Genomic DNA, 21,090 nt, shown 5'->3' with positions numbered 1-21,090 from the left:
TTACCTTCAAAATAGCGTGCTCGGCAGCATCTTTGACAGCAGGGTATCGGCGTCGAGCTTCTGCAGATAAAGCTCGAAGATCTGACTCCAACACTCCCATCAAAGCCATCTCTAAGATCTCTCCTAAATGAATCAAACAAACAAACACTTGGAATAAAAATTATGCATTGTTCAGATCTCCTTACTGTGTGCTTTCATCTTGACACGGTAGAATACAAGCAAATCCACTGTCGTTTGGGATATCACCAGATTGATCAATTTTCTCAAGTAATTTCACCCCTAGCCTATTTAAAGTGCAGCCACCTTTTTAAAGAAATTGTATTTGTAGCCACTTACGGATTTCAACATCAAAATCACCATTGTTGTAAGGGGATCCTGAATTTCAAGGATAAAAATTGTTTTAAGAGCCTGGTTGGCTAGCGGCTAAAAACGGCCTCTTTTGAGAACTGCTATTTAAAAAAAAATGGGTGATGTAATTTGTATTTGGCTCGGAAACAGCCATCCTACTAAGGTCTGCGTACACTCTACCCTCTCCAGACCCCACGTTGTGGGATTTCACTGGATTGTTGTTGTTGTAATTTGTATTTGGCTAATTTATTTAAAAAATATTATTGACTGCTTTTAATCAATGGATTGTGTTTGACTAAACATCTTATAAAAAAAAAAATTGAGTGTCAAATTATGAAAAAGGATAAGTATTAATGAACGTTTATTGTCAAGATTATTTTATTTTTATTTAACTAAAATTTAAAAATACATATTAAAATTTTCAATTAATATAATACATAGACATATAAAAAATATATTAAATATTGATATAATATAAACACGATGATTTAAATATACTAAAAAGCTACAACTAAAATAAAATTCAAAATCATTCCACAAATTGAAATTCAACACAAAGAATTGTTCATTGAAAATTAATGGATTAATGACAGATATACTTGGTAAATATGTATTCATGGTGGGGAAATTTTTGTCGGGAAAGAAATAATTTTCTGCTTCTGCTTCTGCTTTTTGCAAGAACTTCTCCAACAGCAGAAAAACTGCTTCTGCTTCTACTAAAAAGCATTTTTACTAATTGGTCAAACACCTCAAATATTCAAAAAAGTGTTTTTTCTAAAAAACATTTAAAAAAAAAAAGTGTTTTTGGCCTCAAAACGGCTAGGCCAAACAGGCTACAGGCTATAAAACAATTTGTATTGAAAAAGCTTGAAAACATTATCAAGGATGATGATTAGCAGCCTGTTTGGATGGGTTTATTTTAAGCAGCTTATAAGCTAAAAAAAAAATTGAGGTAGCCTAATTTTTTTTTTTTTTGTTGCTTATAAGCTGTTTTCAGCTTATAAGCTGCTTGGATAAGTTAAGTCAAACGGGCCCAATTATTTTTATGAGCTTATTTTAAGCGCAAAATGACTTTAAGCTGGCCAGCCAAACACTCAAAAAAACTGAAAACAGCTTATAAGCAACTTATAAGCCAATCCAAACGGGCTCCAGGTCATTTGCACTTTCGTCTCTATTTTGTGCTGGTCTTTAATTTTTGTCCCTCAAGGCAAATAATTTTTTTAGCAGGGCATAAATTAATATCCCATAAATTAGGCCCCGCACTTAAAGAAGTTATGCCCCGCTAGGCATAAGTTCGATTGCTAAGGAAAACAATTAAGGATCAATCCATTTGAAGGGCAAACCGTGCAATTAAATGTGAAGATTGGTAGTTCTAAATTCCAAAAAACTATTTTCAGTTCCAAATATATGTGTCTGAAACTTCAGGCACCATTATTAGAAGTTTGGCCTTGGCATATGCAAGCCAAACTTTAGTAAAAAATATCAAAAATCCAAACTTATGCGAAAGTTTGCTACCAAGCTTCAGATGCAATTTTTAGCAATTTTGGTTCTCATATGCATGAAGTTGCTTCTGAAGTGGCTAAACTTGCAAATTGTATACAAATACAATATGACTTAAATGATGGTCCAAATCGGCTATCTATGCACTTGCCATCAATTTTATGTTGATTGGGTCGTATAGACTAGGTTTTTCTCAACTTTATATGTGTTAATTTCACTAGATAGTCAGTTTCACCCTACAATTTAAGTTATATCCAATTTTTTCAAAATTATTAGTAGGCAATCAATCTTGGCAAACCTCAAATAATAGGTTATTGTTCCTCCTCTTCCACTTCCTCTGGTGTATGGATATTTAGATTGTATGTTTCAGTAATTTCTTTCCACCCATATATGGATTCTGAATCCTGGTAATGCCAATTTCATTTCTAAAAATTTTGTAATATTGGGTCTATGTTGACTGCTAGGCCTAACCAGTTTTAAACAAACTGTTCTTCCTACTTCAGATGCCTTGGCTTACTACTTGTGTAAAGTTTAAACAATTGGTCTTAGATATGAACAATGGGAACAAAACGCACTATTCACAAACTTTCTTCATGGCTTCATCACAAACTTTTGTCAGACGTGTCTAAAGTTTTGCTTGACATGTTTAACCTCAGACATTAACATATGAAGTCCTGACACTACTTCTGATGTGTATGTTGTCCAGATTTCGTCATGAAAGAAAATCATTACTCCAAATTATACAACTCAAGTGTACCAGTCAAATTATATTTTTTTATGCATTAATGAAAGGCTGAGTTTGCATTCAGTTGAGAAATTTGAGCATGTGGTATTGGTTTTGTCTGATTACAATGGAAATAATAATACTGTGTGTTGATTTATTTCCGTCTCGAAAAAACTTATTGCAAGCGGATAAGGTTATCTGCTTTATTTTTTATTATTTGGTAAAATAAAATATAAGCGCAATGTTATACCTCGTAGTTTTATACGTTGAGATTCGTCGTATGTTAGTTGCCCTAGTCTAGGACACCGGGGTTGTTTCCGAGGTTATACGAGGTTGGAAATGCCTGTCTTATGTTTATAAGGGTTTAAGTTCATGTTTGGTAAGTTATGGAAGGATTAAAGAATAAGTGAATCGAAGAGAATACGTTTCGACAAGTTTCGTTCTAAAAATTATTTTATACGGACCGTATTGTTGGGATACGGACCGTATCTTGAGATACTGACCGTTTTTAAGGATTTAAAATTTAACAGAGAAGGCAAATTTTAAGCTTGGGAAATACGGACCACTATACGGTCCGTATAAAATTATACGGCCAGTATATACAGACCGTATTTCCATGTCGGTGGATTTTTGCTGATTGTTTATATTACGACCCCTCCTCATTTTTAAGTCATTTTAACTCAACCCCATGTTCATATAAGTTCTAGAAACCCTTTCCTATCATATTCAATCACTCCCTAAGTAAAGATCAAAGAGCCAAGTGAGAATCAAATGCCTAGGGTTTTCAAAGTATTGTTGAAGTTTGTTTCATCTCCTTGTAGAAGCTTTGGAGGATACTTCAAGGTGAAGTAATCTTGGAATTGAAGTGTTCTTGAGTTTTTGAGGTAAGATTTCATCTTATTTCCATGTTTATGAGTTTATGTGATATTTATGCTAGAGTTTGAGAGAAAGAAATTGGAGGAAAGGTTCAAACATGAACTTGATGTTATTTTTAGTTGTAATCTAACTTGAGCCATGATTGTTAGTGTGTTTTGAGCAAAAATCTTGTTATGGGGATAATGGCTAGTGTTGAGGATGTGTTGAGGTTGTTATACTTGGTGTATTTGGAAGAAGAAAGTGTATAGGTGTTGTATACAAGCGTATAACGGGTTGCTCAATTGTATATCTTTAAATGTTGTGGATATGAGTTTAAAGAAAATCATATGAGGTTGTTTTGTTGATTGTTAGTTGTGGGCTTTGTGGTGATGATTAAGAAATAGGGGAATGCTTCCCATCTCACTTTAGAATCCAGTTATCATTGATATACGTGATATACTAGCGCCATCTAAGTTGTATATGTATTCCTTTGTTATAGGATTGGTGCTCTAGTTGTGATAAGCTCGTTGTTGGATTGCTTGGATGACTTAAGGTATGTTAAGGCTAACTTTCTGTAACACTCTGTAAATTCGGGTTGAGTGTGAAAACGTCTTGGAGAATCAGGACTCTATTGTTTTTGTTAATGTAAAATACGACCCAAGAATACGACCCGTATTTTGAAATACGGCCCGTATTTCTTAGGCGTATTTCACCCGCCTCCCTATGTGGTCCACTATTTTTGTTAACATAAAATACGGCCAAATAATACGGCCCGTATTTTGAAATACAGTCCGTATTTCTGGGCGTATTTCACCCGTCTCCAGCAGTGTGTATATAAAGCGGGGTTCAGTTAATTTCATCACTTATTCACATTCTCCTAAACCCTAAGGGCGAATATCTTTCCTCCAAGTCTTCAAACATTAAGGTGAGAACATCTTTAACATTATTAATCAATCCTAGCATTAAACCCATGATTCATAACATGATTCTAGAATGAAAAACCTAGGGTTGCAAGGTAATCTTTCTCAAAGTGACTCAAGCTAGGGTTTTGGGTGTTCTTCGTTGTAAAATTGAATTGTTGAATTACGTAAGGCTTAATTAAGGTATGTCTCTTTTGAAAACCTTATTTTGGATGTGTGTCTCCTTTTCAAAATTTCTTTATTGTATAAAAAGGTGAACTTTTCATACTTTAAAACCCTATTTCATGCTTAGATTGTGGTTGGCGTGCATGAGAGGACAAGCCCACATTAAACCTTGATGTATTATACTCTATACATGTATATGTAATTCTAATCGTTTTGCTCTATAAGAGATGATCATCAATAATGGCTAAGGGATTGGTAATGGTGTTTTATGATGAACTTAAATGCTAATTGATGATGTGACTATCTTGAGATGAATTGTGATTCGGCTTCTATGCTATGAACTTTATTGTTGTGTTTGGCCTAGCTATTCGGGAGGAAGGGTAGTCCCTATGGATCCTAGTGTGATAATGCCTAACCATTCGGGAGGAAGAGTGGCCACAGTGGGTTCGCTACCCGGGTGCGGTTTATGCCTAGCTATTCGGGAGGAAGGATAGCCACCGAGAGTCTACTATTCCGGTGTGGTGCGCAATTATGTTTAGGGAACCTCAAAGGTCATCCCCTCGATGTGATTCAATCTCAGTCCTGTATTGGAATGTGTGATATCTTTATCTCTTTATGAAAATATTACTGATGATAATCTGGCAAATTGAAAGGACATAAACTAAAGTTGTAGACTTGATAAAAGGGGTTCTCATTCGTTTTGACAAGCATATTGAACCAAGTTAAGTAACTTTTTAACAATGATTTCACATGGTTTCCAGAACTGATTTCTTTACTTATTATTGTATTTGATTTTTATATGTCATAGTGTCCTTGAGGCACTCACTGAGTACAAAGTACTCAGGCATACCATTGTTGTTTTTGATGGTATGTTAGGTAACGAAGAAGAGCAGGTTCGTGGAGACTAAAGCGCTAGGAGAACTTGTTGTTGCTGTTGATTTAGTGAGCCCACATGCTCATTCGTGGGTCATTCTCTATTTATTCGTTTCATTTATTTATGTTAATTTTCCGGGCTGCGTCCCGATGATTAGACGATAATTCTTTATTCTTAGAAGCTCCATCATTTACATTCATTCTGTGGGTAGTTGAAGAGTTATTACGTAACTCTTTGGGCACTTGTTATGTTTTGATTAAGTTATATAGCATTAAAGACATCTGCTGATTTAAATTTTGATATCTTGATTAGAATGCATTTATCTATAAACTGCTGGTAATTGAGTAATGAACCTTGTGGGTTCTAGTGTCGGATATTGAATGTTTAGGTTCTTTCAATGTTGTTCATAACGTCGGATGCCGGTCACGTCTAGGGTGGGTTTTGTGGCGTGACAAACTTGGTATCAGAGCCTAAGTTTAGATACGTCCTAGGATTGCTGTCGGTGTCTGTGGACCTATGTTTAGTGGAGTTTTCCTTGTGCAGCCTGATCACCTGCATGACCGAGAAACTCCCAGGACATTTACAGGTGTTTCCTATTCTTCTTGATTCTAGATTGTGTTGTAGAGCTTGAAGTCCTTTTAGGATCATTCTAATTCGCTCGTTAATTCATGCCTTGCAGAAATGGCCCAAACTCAATCTGGAACTGGTAACCCAGGACGCGCCACAGGAACTCGAAATCTAGTAGAAGCAAACGATGGTAATGGGAATAACACTGGGAAACAGGCGCCACTTCGAGCACCGCCTGCTCCTACTGTTCCTGCCGCAGGTGTGCCTGAGATTGGGTCAATGCAGACGACGATCCAAATGCTAACTGCATTAGTTGCAGCTCAGCATCAGCGTGGAGGTATGGAATCTCATTTTGGAGGTAGGCTTAAGCAATTTCTAGATTTAAAGTCACCAGAGTTCTTTGGGTCACGAGAGGCAGATGACCCCCAACACTTTATGGATGAGAATTTCAAGGCACTGAGGGCAATGAATGCCCAGGGTTCTGAAGCTATAAGGTTTGCGTCATATCAGTTGAAAGATGTTGCTCACGCTTGGTTTGAGGTGTGGGAGTCTGAAAGAGGTAATGATGATGTACCTCCTACTTGGGCTGAATTTGAGGAGGCGTTCATGGAGAGGTTTCTGTCTGATGAAGAGAGGTTTTCTAAGGCTACCAAGTTCGAAAAACTTGAGCAAGCTACAAAATCTGTTCGTGAATACAGCTTGGAGTTCCCCCATCTGTCAAAATATGCATTGTACATGATTCCGACTGAGAAGCATAAGTTGAATCGTTTTGTACGTGGGCTGGTCGCACGAATTAAGTGTTACATCCTGTGTTTTCATGCGTTGGAAATCGTGCGAGTTAAATGACACTAGTAATGGAAAAGAGGTTATCCCCCAAGCTTATAGGCGGTTAGAGTGAGTACAAATGTATTCAAAGGATTAGAAGTCAAATGAATCGGATAAAATAAGTTTCGTCGAGGTTGAACATTTATATGAGTGAAATACGGTCCAAGCTATAATATTCTGTATTTTTGGAGTAGGAAAGTGAACCGTCCAGCATGAGAAAATTTACCCGAGCCCAAAGGATTTGGTCATATTCAAGCATGAAAATTAAGAGCTCGGTGTATAAAAGGAATGAAGTCCCGAAATGATTTAAGATGGAAAAACGTGACGACGATGATTGCAAATAATATTTTTATGTGTGGCAAATGAGGTAATGGACTAGTGCTATGTCACATGATCATGACAATGAGTATATGAAGTGTATTAAAAATGATTGCTATTTAAATAAATTGACATCAAGAAATTAATTATGCCAGTAATTAGTTAAATTCAAGGGTTTAATTAATGGATCAGTGGAAGATAAGTGATATAATAGTGGACATTTATGAAGTCCACGTGGGACTACCAAAATCAGCCCTTTATGACTCATGTTTTATTGTATAAGTATGTATTTGTTACACTTCAGAAATTTCTCCGTGAACGTACAATGAATAGACTAACGAAGATTACGGGTATATGATGTTTGAACAAGAAGGGAATGATGTTTGACGACCCTAAGTAAGATCTCAAAGGCAATTGTAATAAAAGATAGGTTATGCTCCACAATGACTAATCATAGGTTTTGAAAATGTGAAAAAAAAAGTTGCAGATTTGCATTTTGGCCATTCGGTCATAAAATGAAATACGGACCGTAAAGTGATATACGGCCCGTAAACTGTCAGGTCGTATTCCAACTTACAAAACTTCAACTTTCTGCTAAATGTTCAAATGGTTAAATACGACTTGGAATACGGACCGTAAATTGAAATACGGCCCGTAAACTGCGATCGTAAATCACCATGATCCTCAGCATACCTTTCTGGTTTTGATATGCTTAAATACGACCACGATATACGGCCCGTAAACTGGAATACGGACCGTAAACTAGGTTTACGACCACTGTGCACTTCGACTACTGTTCATTCCGGATCAGATTTTAAGTCATTAAAAGGAAACCCAAGCTCATTAAATTCATTTCATTCCACGATATTTCTCTCTAGAAACCTCTAGAATATTCCCCACTCTTCATCTACAAGAAAATAAAGGAAATCCAAGTTCAATATCAAAAATCTAAGTGAATCAAGTGTATGAAACCCATCAAGGTTCATCCAAGTTAAGAGATAGAGAAGCAAACTAGGGTTTTGGTGCAAGAAGAGTAATACCACTCAAGGCTTGTTCCTACAACTTCTAAGGTAAGTTTTATGGACTTTAAATGTTATTTAGGGTATGGAAGAGTTGAAACACTTAGATTATAGGAGGATGTAAGAAATGGGTCATGAAAGTGTGAAGAGTAGCAATGTTGAGTAAAGGTTTGAATTGAGCCATGATCATTAATAATTTGTGATTATGAAAATGTTATGAATGGCATTTAGAACATGGAATAAGTATCCTATGTGGGAAAATGCAACAATGAACCATGGCCATGATTATGGAGGAATTAAAGACAAATTATGAAATACGGATATTGTAAACGAATGATGAGGGTTGTCTATCATACTGAGAGTGTTGTTATGAATATTTGAGAGCTGATATAGAATATGGGAAGCGTTGTATAAACGAAGGAAATGCTGCCCAATTTTCCCTAGAAATAGTCACGCGTTCTTATAGTCGATTAACTGACGTTGATGCGAATTCTCTTGAAGGTAAAGACGCGAATATTGAAGAGGAACGATCAAGCAGTAGAATAGCTAAAGAAAAGGTTTGTAAGGCTAGTCCTTTCTTTCCAAGGCATGAATCCTATGATATGATATTATTTCCCTACATTTCCATGGCTTCCTTGTATTCCGGAACCAAGAGTCTATGTTCATGGATAGCCACGTGAGATAAGGATAAGAGACATGTTACGAGCACGATAACGGAGATGATAAGCTTAAGACTAAAGATTCTAGAGTTCATGGTATAATGTTTAAACAAAGCTAAAGACAATAACTACGACCTATTGGTAATGCTTGATGTATGCACTCACCTTATATACTAATTCCTTCAAGGTGAGGCGGAATACCTATGAATGCTCCATAATGTAAGCGGGGGCTCTCGACCTTACGTCACCCCGACATTGTTATAGATTGTTCATAAGCCTCAATGCATGTCCTATGATCAATGTTTCGAGAAACTACGAGTCTATGTTCATAAAGGATTTCATGTGAGAGAAAGGTAAGAGATACGCTATAGAAATGATAATGGAAATGATGAGCTTAAGCCCAAAGATTATAAAGACTATCATACGATACTTATACGAAATTCGTGCTACGAATATGATGTGATTTTCATAGATTGTCTTTAAATTTAAATGTGTGCATTAATGAAAGGTTATGATAAGCTTATGAGATGTATGTGATGGCAATGATAATGATGAGATATATTAATCCTTGTATGATGCATGTGATATGGTCGAGCCACTACGTGGCCGAATACGGAAGATATGTATGTGATATTGTCGAGCCACTACGTTGTCGAATACGGATACTGTCGAGCCACCACGTGGCCGATACGGATATTGTCGAGCCCTACGTGGCCGAATACGGATAATGTTTTACATGTATGAGAAGTTATGGTACTACGATGATGAATTATATGACATGATGATGTATACGCTATGATGGTTCATGTACTACGATTATGTATATGTGATATATGTATGAAATGTATTCATGCCTTACATACTCAGTACAATATTCGTACTGACGTCCGTTTTCTTTGGACGCTGTGTTCATGCCCGCAGGTAGACAGGGAGACGGCGCAGACCTTTAGGAGCTATCAGCAGATTTGCAGAAGCACTCCATTATTCCGGAGGTGCTAATCGGGTTTATACTTTTGTGTGTATATATATGTATAAGTATTTTGGGCACGACGGGGTCTTGTCCCGTCCATATGTCTAGTACTCTAGTAGAGGCTCGTAGATACGTATGTGTGGGTTATATGGTCTCACAAGGTCACTACTGTATATATGTAGATATGTGTACATTATCTTTTGATAGCCAAAGGGCTTATGTATATAAAAGTATTTATGTTCCTTAATGAAAATTATTTTCTTATGATTATGAGTTTATGAACGAAAAAGGAGGCTTAATGAGTATGATGAGTAGTAGAACGAGCGGTACTCGGTGGTCAGCCCCGGGTACCCGTCACGGCCCCTAGCTGGGTCATGACAGTATTGGTGGCTGCTTAATAGCCAAGCCTTCTTGTCCTTATTAAATAAAGAGTATGTAGGCCCCATAATCGTCTGAGTATTAGGAAACTTCAGAATTCATTACATATTATTCATTTCAGAACATGTGCTAGCAAAGAATAGTCACCTAGACTAGAAGCACAAAAGCTTGAAAATTTAAGAAGCAATTTTGGGATTTCATTTTAGAAAATTTTCTATCATTGAAGGGGGAAGAACGTGGGCAGCAAGATCATTAGAGAATTGGTGTCCTAGTCTCTCATATATTAAGGTAAGTTGCAACACAACTTGTCGGATGTTGAATTTGTGGAAGAAGAATTCAAGTTGTGTTAAAACTTGTGTTGATCTTATGGGCTGTTTTAGAACTTTTTATTGTTGTGATATGAAGGTAGTTTTCTTGTATATGGATAGTAGATGATGTTGTTGTTGTGTTGTTATTGATATGCCTCTTGAAGTTGGAAGAGGGAAATGTATAAAGTAGCGTATAGGAAGCTTATATGGGGTTGTTTTGATGTATATCCTTGAATGTTGATAATTTGAGTTCAAGAGGACTTAAATGAGGTAGTTGTTGTTGTTGTGAGCTGTTGGTTAAGCGGTAGTGATTAAGAAATAGGGGAAATATTGTCCGTTCCCTTTTAGAATCAATTTATCGTTTGATATACGTGATATACTAGCATCGTCTAAGTTCATATGTGCATTCCTTGTTATAGGATTGGCGTACTAGTTGCGAAGAGTTTGTTGTTGGATCGTATTGGCGGCTCGAGGTATGTTAAGGCTATCCCTTTCTTTCTTTTTGGAATGAATTACATAAATTGAGCGAACGACAAACATACATGACTCCAATGAACTCTAATTCTGAGTGGTACTTGACATGATAGTTGTCTTTGATTCTCAAATGTTGTTTCATTCTAATTATTCTGTTGAGTCCCAGATGATGATTTAGTTTGTGTATGGTTGCTCCTGATATTCTAATCATACATAACGTCATTACATCATTTCACCGAGTCCCGAGCCGGGTACGTATTCGTGCACAATTTCATTGCATTGTTCACCGAGTCCCTCACTAGAGGGCCGGGTACGGTATATATATGATTGCTTCACTGAGTCCCTCACTAGAGGGCCGGGTACGGTATATATTTATATTTCACCGAGTCCCTTACTAAAGGGCCGGGTATGGTATATATTTACATTTTTAGTCATTGCCTTTGGGGATACTTACATTGTTATTCTCTGCCTTCGGGGCTATTCATATTACAGGTGGTTTCTTATACTTTCATTATGACTTATATCTCATTCTTTATGATTACTGCTGCCTTACATACTCGGTACATTATTCGTACTGACGTCTCTTTGCCTGGGGGCGCTGTGTTCATGCCACACAGTCCCAAATTGTTTTGCAGGTAAAAGTATTCGGCTAGGATGGTTAGCTATCAGCTGGGATTGGCAAACTCCATTTTCTTCCGGGAGCAGTGCCGAGTCATTATGGTTATCATATGTGTGTATGGGTATGTCGGGGCCCTGTCCCGACTCATATGATTCAGGTGTTTACTCTTAGAGACTTTGCAGACAGTGTCATGTGGTTAGTATGTTGAGATGTCATGTGTTGAGTAAAGCGACCATGTAGGCCGATATGTCAGTTTAACTTACTCAGTTTTTGATTAATTGAGTATCGTTTGCAAATTTCTATGGTTTGACGGAAAGTACTTTATTATATTTCCGAATTTGTTTTTATGTCCAGTTTCATTATGTGAATGCCAGAGGGTTCGCTCACCTCTAAGTAAGAGTTGGGTGTCCATCATGCCCTATCGGAATTGGGGTGTGACATTAAGTCTGCATGTGCTGCTGCTGCTATGTCTCCTACTTGCACTTTCTCATTATTAGTTGGGTTTGTTGAGCAACAAGAGAACTGGAAGAACAAGGAAAGGGTAGAGAGAGATCAAAACAAGAAGGCCCGATCTACGGGTGGCTTTAGTGGTAATGTTAATGGAGGACAAGGGAAAGGGTACTCAGCATCTACTCAGTCTGGCGCTTATTCTAACGCAGTGTGCCTTCTGGTAGACATGGGCAACGAACGAATAATAATCAAAGTAGATTTTCTCAGAGTAGTAATCGACCAGCTGTGTGGGAGGATCGTATTTGTCATCACTGTGGGATTAGAGGCCACAGTAGGTGTTATATCCCGCATTTTGTACCTTCGGATAATTCAAGACAATTGCAAGGAGTTAAGGACAAGGCTATATTTTGGTCTTGTTAAAGACACAAGTTATTTATGAAAATTTTGAAGTGGAAATATTAAGAAAGGTTAAGGGTAAAAAGGGAAATTCGCAATATGACTCATGGAAATATGGAGGAAGACAAAGGGCATATTTGGAATTTGGAAAAAATTAAATTTCCATGAAGTGCAAAACAAAACAAAACAAAAAAAATGGGCTTGGAATTAAAGGGGCCATTTGGGCCGTCCAATTGGAGTGGGCTTAGGCCTACCTAGAAGCTTAATGGACAAAATAAAAAGATGACTAAGTCATCTTATTCATCTTGATCCATAGAAATTTCAAGAACCTTAGAGAAACAAAAAGAGAAGGAGAAAAACCAAAGGCCATTCGGCCACTCCCAACCCAACAAGAACCTTGGAGAAAAATTTATCAAAAATTATTTTCTTCTAGCTAAACAATCCATTGAAGGGTCCTTAGCAAAGTGAAGTGGTTATTGGAGCAAGAAAAACACATATTCTTGCAAGTTACAAATTCTAGCGAAGTGAGAAGTTAAGGAAAAAGGTAAGGTTTAATCCTTTTCTTATATGTTATGGATGATTATGTATGTTGTAGTAGGTAAAAGTGGATGAAATTCATGAAAATATGGAAGCATGTTGTGGCCGTGCATATGTGTGTATGTGTAGGAATAATGATTTAATTATTTTATCTAGTGTTTGGTTGTTGTTGTTGTGGATGCTATGTTGATAATGAAAGCTTGATGATTCTAGTGAAGTTGTGATGGTTGGAAAGTTTGTTTTAGGAGTTAATGTGATTTAAATATAGTTTTCTTGTATTTATGGAAGATGATGTTGTTAGTGTGTGGATTGTTGGTGTAGTTATGAATTTGAAAGAAGGAAATATGTTGTTATTGTTCTTGTTGAATTTGGAAGGTTTTGGGTAGTATGTTGGTTTGGCCGTTTAGAATGTAGAGCGGATTGTTGAAGTGTTCTTGAATATTGTTTGAATGGTTTCGGATTAATACTTGAATATGTGAGCAGTTGTGAATTGAACATAAATGGAACGTCGTCGAAGTTTGTAGAAAGAAGTTGTTAATGTTGGAATGCGTTTTGAATTGATTGTTGACATGGTTAGAATGATTGTTGATAATTTGGCCGAGTTAAATTCTCGGATTGTTGTTGATAAAAACTAGCCGAGTTAGATTCTCGGGGATGGTGTAGTTACAGGGGAAATGCTGCCGAAATTTCGGTAGACAAAGTGTTAGTTAGGATGAGATTCTTGGATATCTATAGCTAATGGTTGCATTCATTAACATTGTTATAGATTTTGGGAAGGCCAAGAGTTAAGTTGGATTGACTAAGGAAGCGGACAAGGTATGTTAAGGCTCGTCCCTTTCTTTCAAGACATGAATCCGATGCTATGATTTCATAATTGTTTCCATATTTTCCTTGTTTTCAAAAGTTAGATGTTTATGATTCTAAGGAATGATTTCCTTCCCGATAACTAGTAAATGTTTTTCCAAAGTGTTCATATTTTTCCAAAATAAAGGTTGATGGTATTGTAAGCTTTTATGACAATAACGATGGATATGTTTTACAACGACATTGATGATGTCGAGGATGAGAATATTTCTGTGATAACTATGATAAGAATGATTTCATGTTCGAAAGGTACTTGTTATGATTATTGCTTTGATTTTCCAAAAAATAGCTTCCGAAACATTCATAGAAGGTCCTGTACTTCAAACGCTCATAACTTTCTCATACTAAGTCGGATTGACCCGAAACTTGTTTCTGAGCCTTCAGGTGTCGATCTATGTACGTACCCATCGAGTCTTGAGAATTTGTTCTATGTGCATATGTATATGATTTGGTGCCTTACGAGATTTGTGATCTTATTCTACGTTCTCTTAATGTTATCCTTCGTTGATAGTCTCCCCTTATAATTATCGTTCCTTCAAGGTGGGACAAAGCGACCATGGTTATTCCATAATGTAATCGGAGGTTTCCGACCTTACGTCACTCTAACGGATACAGAAATGTTACACCTCGGAAAATTTTTTCGTTGGTACGTAAGTGAACGAACTAGTGATAAGTATGAGTGCATGAGGCCCATGAGCAAGAAACGCCGTTTGATGACCTTAGGCGAGATTTCGAAGGTATCCGATGTGAGATGAGAAAGTTGGCTAAGTTAAGATGAGATATAAGGTGAGCAATGCATGTGCATAGACGTGGGTGATTAAAATGAGAAGTCTAAGAGATATGAAAAGTTGCAGGCTTGAAATCTGCCCAGTGGTCGTAAAGTGCAAAATACGGACCGTAAATTGGTATACGGTCCATAAACTGGCAGTCGTAAATTGCCATGCAAGGTTTCAACTTTCTGCCCAGTTGAGAAGTGGTAAAATACGACCAGGAGGACGGACCGTAAAGTGATTTACGGCCGGTAAACCATGGTCGTAAATCACCATGTTGGCAGCCTGAGTTTTCTGGTTCTGTTATGGTTAAAGACGACCACGAGGGACGGTCCGTAAAGTGGAATACGGACCGTAAACCTCCATGGACGACCATTGTTCACCCAGCTCAGATTTTTGCAAGTCATTAAATAAAGGGACCAACACTTGTTTTAATTCATTACAACATTACACCACTTCTCTCTAAAACCTCTCTCTACATTTATTATTCAAGTTTTCAAGGATATTTAAGGATCAACAACATAAAACAAGGTGAATCAAGAGTAATAACATCATCAAAGATCATCTAGGTCAAGAAATCCAAATGGAGAAAAACTAGGGTTTTGCTCAAAGTGGAGTATTATTAACCAAAGCTTGTTCCTACAACTTCTAAGGTAAGATTCATGATTTTTACATGATGTTTAAGGTATTGAAGAGTTGAAATACATGGATTGTAGAAAATATGGTCAAGTAGGTCATGAATGATGGATAGTGACATTTTGAGGAATAGTTTGAATTGAATCATGAATGTTGTTGTGTTGTGATCTGAAAGCATTATAAATGGTACTAAGATCATGAACTAGACACTTTAGACGAATGGACGAAGTTCGATGTTATGACCATGAATATGGGTGAATTAGAGGCAAATTAAGGAATCTAAATAATGTGGATAATGTGAATGACTAATGGCCATTGTTATGATATTAATGAAGGTATAGACGCTAGCATTGGAAGGAAGCGTGCAAGTGTAGAATAGTCCGACGAAAAGGTATGTAAGGCTAACCCTTCTTTCATAAGGCATGGTTCCTTGGCCAAACTCTTAAATCCTCTATATGAGTATGTTGTATTCAAACGATTGACACTACGAGCTCATAAGCTCACGATCCTCGATATGTGCTACGATTGTACTACGCACCCCATATGACGAGTAATCATAAGATATAGATGTAGCGAAAATGATGACGATGATAAAAATAATGATGCTAAAGGTGCCTACGGGCTATTATACTTACATGTGCCTATGAAGGGCTATAATGACACCCCGAGCTTATAACGCAGGGCAAGATATATGTATATGAATATGTATAAAGTATGTATACGATTACGAAACGCGCGCACACATCTGCAGATGGTACGGATAACCCTGAAGCCTTGGTAGGGCCAGGTATGAGTAACCTTAAGCCTTGGTTGGCCAAGTATGTATGAAACACCGATCCTAAGAGGTCGGGTATGCTATGTAAATGCTAGGTATATGAAATGACTATGTATATAATATGAATATGAATGTGATAAGACTATGTATAAGAATACGAATAAGGACATGTATACGAATATGAGCACAAGTATGGTACGAGTACTATTATGGAATACGGATGATGACGTAGGTGTAATACGTATGAAATATGAAAAGTCCTACGAAAGGCAGGTAAGTATTATGACGATGATATTATTGTCTCCCCTCCTATGCTATTTCATATGTTGTTCATTATGCTTATATATCGATGTTGATCATGCTTTACATACTCAGTACATTCTTGGTACTGACGTCCTTTTGTTGTGGACGCTGCGTCATGCCCGCAGGTGCACAGGGAGACAGACTTGATCCATAGCTGCTTATTCAGAGATTGCATAGCAGAGCTCCATTTCTTTCGGAGCCGTAGCTTTTGGGTACTTATTCTTTTGTGTATATAATTATGGGCATAGCGGGGTCCTGTCCCGCTCATGTGATATGTTATACTCTTCTTAGAGGCTCGTAGTCACGTGTATATGGTTAGATATGTCCGGCCTTGTCAGCCTATATTTTGTATGTCATTTTGTTGGCCTCGTCGGCCCATGTACATTGTTGTGGCATAGATGCCTATGATGATTAAAGATGTTGTCGTCTAATGGGACTAGTTAATGAATGGATGGAAATGTATGTCTAATTACGTGGCTCACCTAGATGTAAGCATAAGAGTAAGCTAAGAGGGTGCCCGAGTGGGCTAGCACCGGGTGCTCGTCGCGGCCCCCTAGTCGGGTCGTGACAAAAGTGGTATCAGAGCAGTTCAGTCCTAGGGTGTGTGTACGAGCCGTGTCTAGTAGAGTCTTGGTTATGGGTGTGTTGCGCGCCACACTTATAAACAAGAAGCTGCGGACATTTTAGGAATGATTGACCTTCTTTCTCCATAAGAATCGTGCGATAGAGATATGATGTAAGAAATTCTTGTTCCTAAATCGTGTGTTGTGTATTTCAGAGATGCCTAAAAAGAAAAAGGCTACAGCAGCCCAAAAGGGCAAGACGGTGGCAGAAAAGCGGGCTGAAAGAGCACCGCCACCGGTAGTAGAGGAAGATGAGTCCTAGAGTGAGGCTCAATCTCAGTCCTCCCAGACAGTGCCCGTCTCTGAGGAGCGTGAGGGAGTCTCAGCCCCAGCTCCAGCACCTCCAGCTCCTCCACCAAATGCTTCGGGCCAAGATGTAAAATAGGCCATTACTTTATTGACTCAATTGGTTGCGACCCAGGCTCAGAGGCAAAGTTTAGGGTATGGTGATAGGGCTGTTAGTGCAAGAGCCCGTGATTTCATTACTTTGAACCCTCCGGAATTCTTTGGGTCAAAACCGGAGGAGGATCCCCAGGACTTTATTGATGGTATGCTAAGGACGCTCCGGTTGATACACGCTTCGGACACTGAGTCAGTGGAGTTAGCGTCATATAGATTGAGAGATGTCTCGATTCAGTGGTATACGGTATGGATGGCTTCACGGGGAGCAAATGCACCTCCCCCGGTATGGCAAGAGTTGGTTGATGCTTTTCTCCGTCATTATATGCCCCCAGAAGTTTGGCGAGCTAGGGCCGATAAATTCTTAAATTTGAGGCAAGGCAGTATGAGTGCCCTAGAGTATAGCCTCCGTTTTAACTCCTTGGCCAGGTATGCTTCGACCATGGTAGTAGATATGGGCGACAGGGTACACCGATTTGTAAAGGGCCTAGGGCCCCATCTGATGGACAAATTCTTGACTGCGTCCCTTCAGGACGGTATGGATATTGCCCGCATTCAGGCACATGCTCAGAACTTAGAGGAAAGCCTACAGCAGTGGAGAAGTGAACGTGAACAGGACAGGGGACCTAGCAAGAGGGCCAGATCTTCGGACCCAATAAGTGAGTCCAGAGGCGGACACATGCAACAGTTCCCTAGACATTCGGGCTATTCTATGACCAGTGCACCTCCACGCTTTTCAGGCCAGAGCCTTGATAGATCTACTCATCCCGGGCCGAGTCAGAGTTATTCGGGGTCCCAGTTTAGAGGTGATTCAGGCCAGTCAAGGCCACCTATACCACGATGTTCCCAGTGTGGGAAGTCGCATTGGGGTCAATGCCGATTGGGTTCAGATGGTTGCTAGTCATGTGGTCGACCAGGCCATATTATGCGTGATTGCCCCTCAGTACATGGTAGAGGTAGGACCCAACCATCAGGGTCGGTAGCCGGATCTTCGGCATCTGTACGCCCTACGGGGCCAGGTTCACATGCGCCAGTCGGCCATGGTAGAGGCAGAGGGAGAGTCCCCAGTACTGGCGGTCCTCAGCACCGTATTTATGCCTTGGCTGGATGCCAAGATCTAGAGTCTTCTCCGGACGTGGTCACAGGTATATTATCTGTCACACCCCGACTTTACTAGGGTGTGATGGGCACCCGACCCCATATCTGGAGCCGAGCGAACTCGCTGACTCTTATTACATAGATAAACTCTTGTATCAATTAAGAAATAAATACATAGTAAGCTCTCCAATTTTTTTTTTATATGTAAAGTCTATCATCTGTGGGACCCGCGACATGAAACACAGTAATAGCATTTGACTGGTGAAGTCGTCTACCAAGCTGACACTCTATACTCATGACTCTGTCTGCAAAGTCTCTAACGTAGAACAAAACTTCATAGCATATACTTGGACTTGGCAATCCTCCGGGACAAGTGGAGTTCGCCATCTCCGCTGGAACGTCTTCAGTAAGGTCTTGTAATCATCTGGGAGTACCTGCGCGGCATGAACGCAGCCCCCGAAGAAGAGGGGTCAGTACGAGTAATGTACTGAGTATGTAGAGCATGAATAGTACCATAATAAAGGAATATACAGTATGAACAATAACAGAATAGACATAAGGAGCTTATACTGGGACAAATGTAACCTGTGCATATGAATGCCTTTCTGCAGATGTCATGCATGCTTAGTCTCTTTTTCAGGAAAACGGTGTCTCTTATTTACATATACAGAAAACAGAACATTTCAGAAAACGGTGTCATTCATTTACATTCACAGACGCCGAGTACATCGGCTCTCCCATCCCCCTCCCCAACAGTGTCCCAACATATTATATATAAATATCACAAATACAGACGCCGTATCCGGCTCTCCCATAATCCCGCGTCCGGGCATCCCGCGTCCGGGACGAAATCCAGCTGAATCAGGTGGTGATATAACAGTGGCCCTTCCCCTTTCCCCATATACATATACATATACATATACATATTCACTTTCATATACATGTGTCATATAATTGGCATGCATGAGAGCCCAAAGAAAGTCGTGTGTCCATCGGAGTGACGTAAGGTCGAAATCCTCCGATTACACTATGGAATAATCGGGTCACTTGTCTCACCTTGAAGGAACGATAATTATAAGGCGAGACTATCAACGGAAGACAACTTTAAGAGGAGACATAGAATACGATCATAGGCATTATAACCATTAATCCATATACTTTGAAGACTTTTAGAAACTAGTATAACACTTCCATATTCACATTGGATTCTTAGCTCAAGACTCTTAGTCGTGAGATCATTCTTGTCGTACTTATCTTAGGCATATTCTCTTTTCTGACATCATCGTTATCATTATCATCATGGCAGTATTCTCGTTGGGATAGGTACAGTACTTGTCGTTTGGTAATGGAATAAGGATCGAAGGTTTCTTTTGGATTCAGCATCAAAGTAAGTCAAGTGGAGTAATAAGGTAAATCCGGGAAACAGTGGGCCCACCTCGGATCAAATGAGGCGGCGTACCAAGTTTACCTATATTACATATCATGGTGTTACTTGTGAGGGTTTAGGGTCATCGGGTCCTATTTATGCGAGTTCTAGAGGTTTAGGACATTCTTCCAATATTTTGCACACTTTTTAATTCAATTCTACTGAAGAAAAAAAAAGGGAAAACTTTAGGCGCGGATTCCGGAGGGTAGAGTTATTCTCGAGGCTCATATCCAACATATTCTGTCTAAGACATGCCATAGAAAAAAGGGTAAAGCCTTACATACCTTTTCTGCTTCTTATGCGACTTCAAATTCACGTTGCAAATCCGCCAGAATCTACAAATTGGTCATGTTTACCAAAACTTGATTAGAGCCTTTTTGAAGTTGATTCTTGAAAGTAACGCCTTGTCTGCCGAAATTTCGGCAACATTTCCCCTGTAAATATGTCATCCCACCAAGTTCAACTTGGCCAATTCTAATCAACAACAATCCCGGGAATTCAACCCGGCCAAACTATCAACAATACCAACAATTCTTATCAACAACATTAACATTCCATTCAACATACATTCCAACATTCTATTCAATTCATTTCGCACAAGATTCCAACAACTTAATCAACATACTATTTCTTCCGAGACCTTCGACTTCAACCTCAACCATACATTTACTTTGACAACAATTTAAATCATCAAGTCCTCATTTCCGTCGTAGCATACATGTCAACAACAACCAAAATACTACATAGAAATTCATTCATTTTTCCTACACAACATTTATATCATAGGCCAAGCTCCAATATTTACAACTTCAACTAAAATCGTCGCACTTTCATTATCCACATAGAATTCACAACAACAACAACTAAAACACTACATAAAATCATTGAACAATTAATTCCACCCTTAACCATGCACACGGCCACAACAACTACACACATATCCTCATGAATTTTCATCCATTTCTATACATTATAACAATAACCAACATACAAGATAAAATTTGTTCACTATCCCTTCACAATACAACATACACATATGGACTTGCATACACCACTCACTACACGGCCAACCACCATACTCACTAAATTCATGGTTTCCATGCATTTTTCATCATGGAATTCTCAACACAACAACAATCAAGTTACTACATGAATTCAATCCAATCTTCCACATACATGATCCATTCGGCCATCTCAACATCATCAATATTTTCATGAATTTCATCCTTTTTCACATACTACAACATACACAAACATCTACAACATGTAAAAGATGATGAATTCTTACCT

General features: G+C 38.5%; 1 protein-coding gene across 3 annotated transcripts in view; it reads right to left on the bottom strand.

The window, feature by feature from the left end:
• The window catches only part of LOC132636265 (uncharacterized), a 45,107-nt gene extending 44,688 nt beyond the window's left edge, over positions 1–419 (bottom strand). For all 3 annotated transcript variants that reach the window (XM_060353039.1, XM_060353047.1, XM_060353050.1), the window contains exon 1: positions 5–419. In XM_060353039.1, coding sequence (XP_060209022.1) covers positions 5–109 — 105 coding nt within the window. In that variant the 5' untranslated portion in view covers positions 110–419. The remainder of the gene's footprint in view (positions 1–4) is intronic.
• Between the last annotated feature and the right edge of the window lie 20,671 nt (positions 420–21,090).

This window comes from Lycium barbarum, chromosome 1, assembly GCF_019175385.1.
Source record: "Lycium barbarum isolate Lr01 chromosome 1, ASM1917538v2, whole genome shotgun sequence".
Taxonomy (NCBI): Eukaryota; Viridiplantae; Streptophyta; class Magnoliopsida; order Solanales; family Solanaceae; genus Lycium; species Lycium barbarum.
This window is presented reverse-complemented; position numbering and strand designations above follow the sequence as displayed.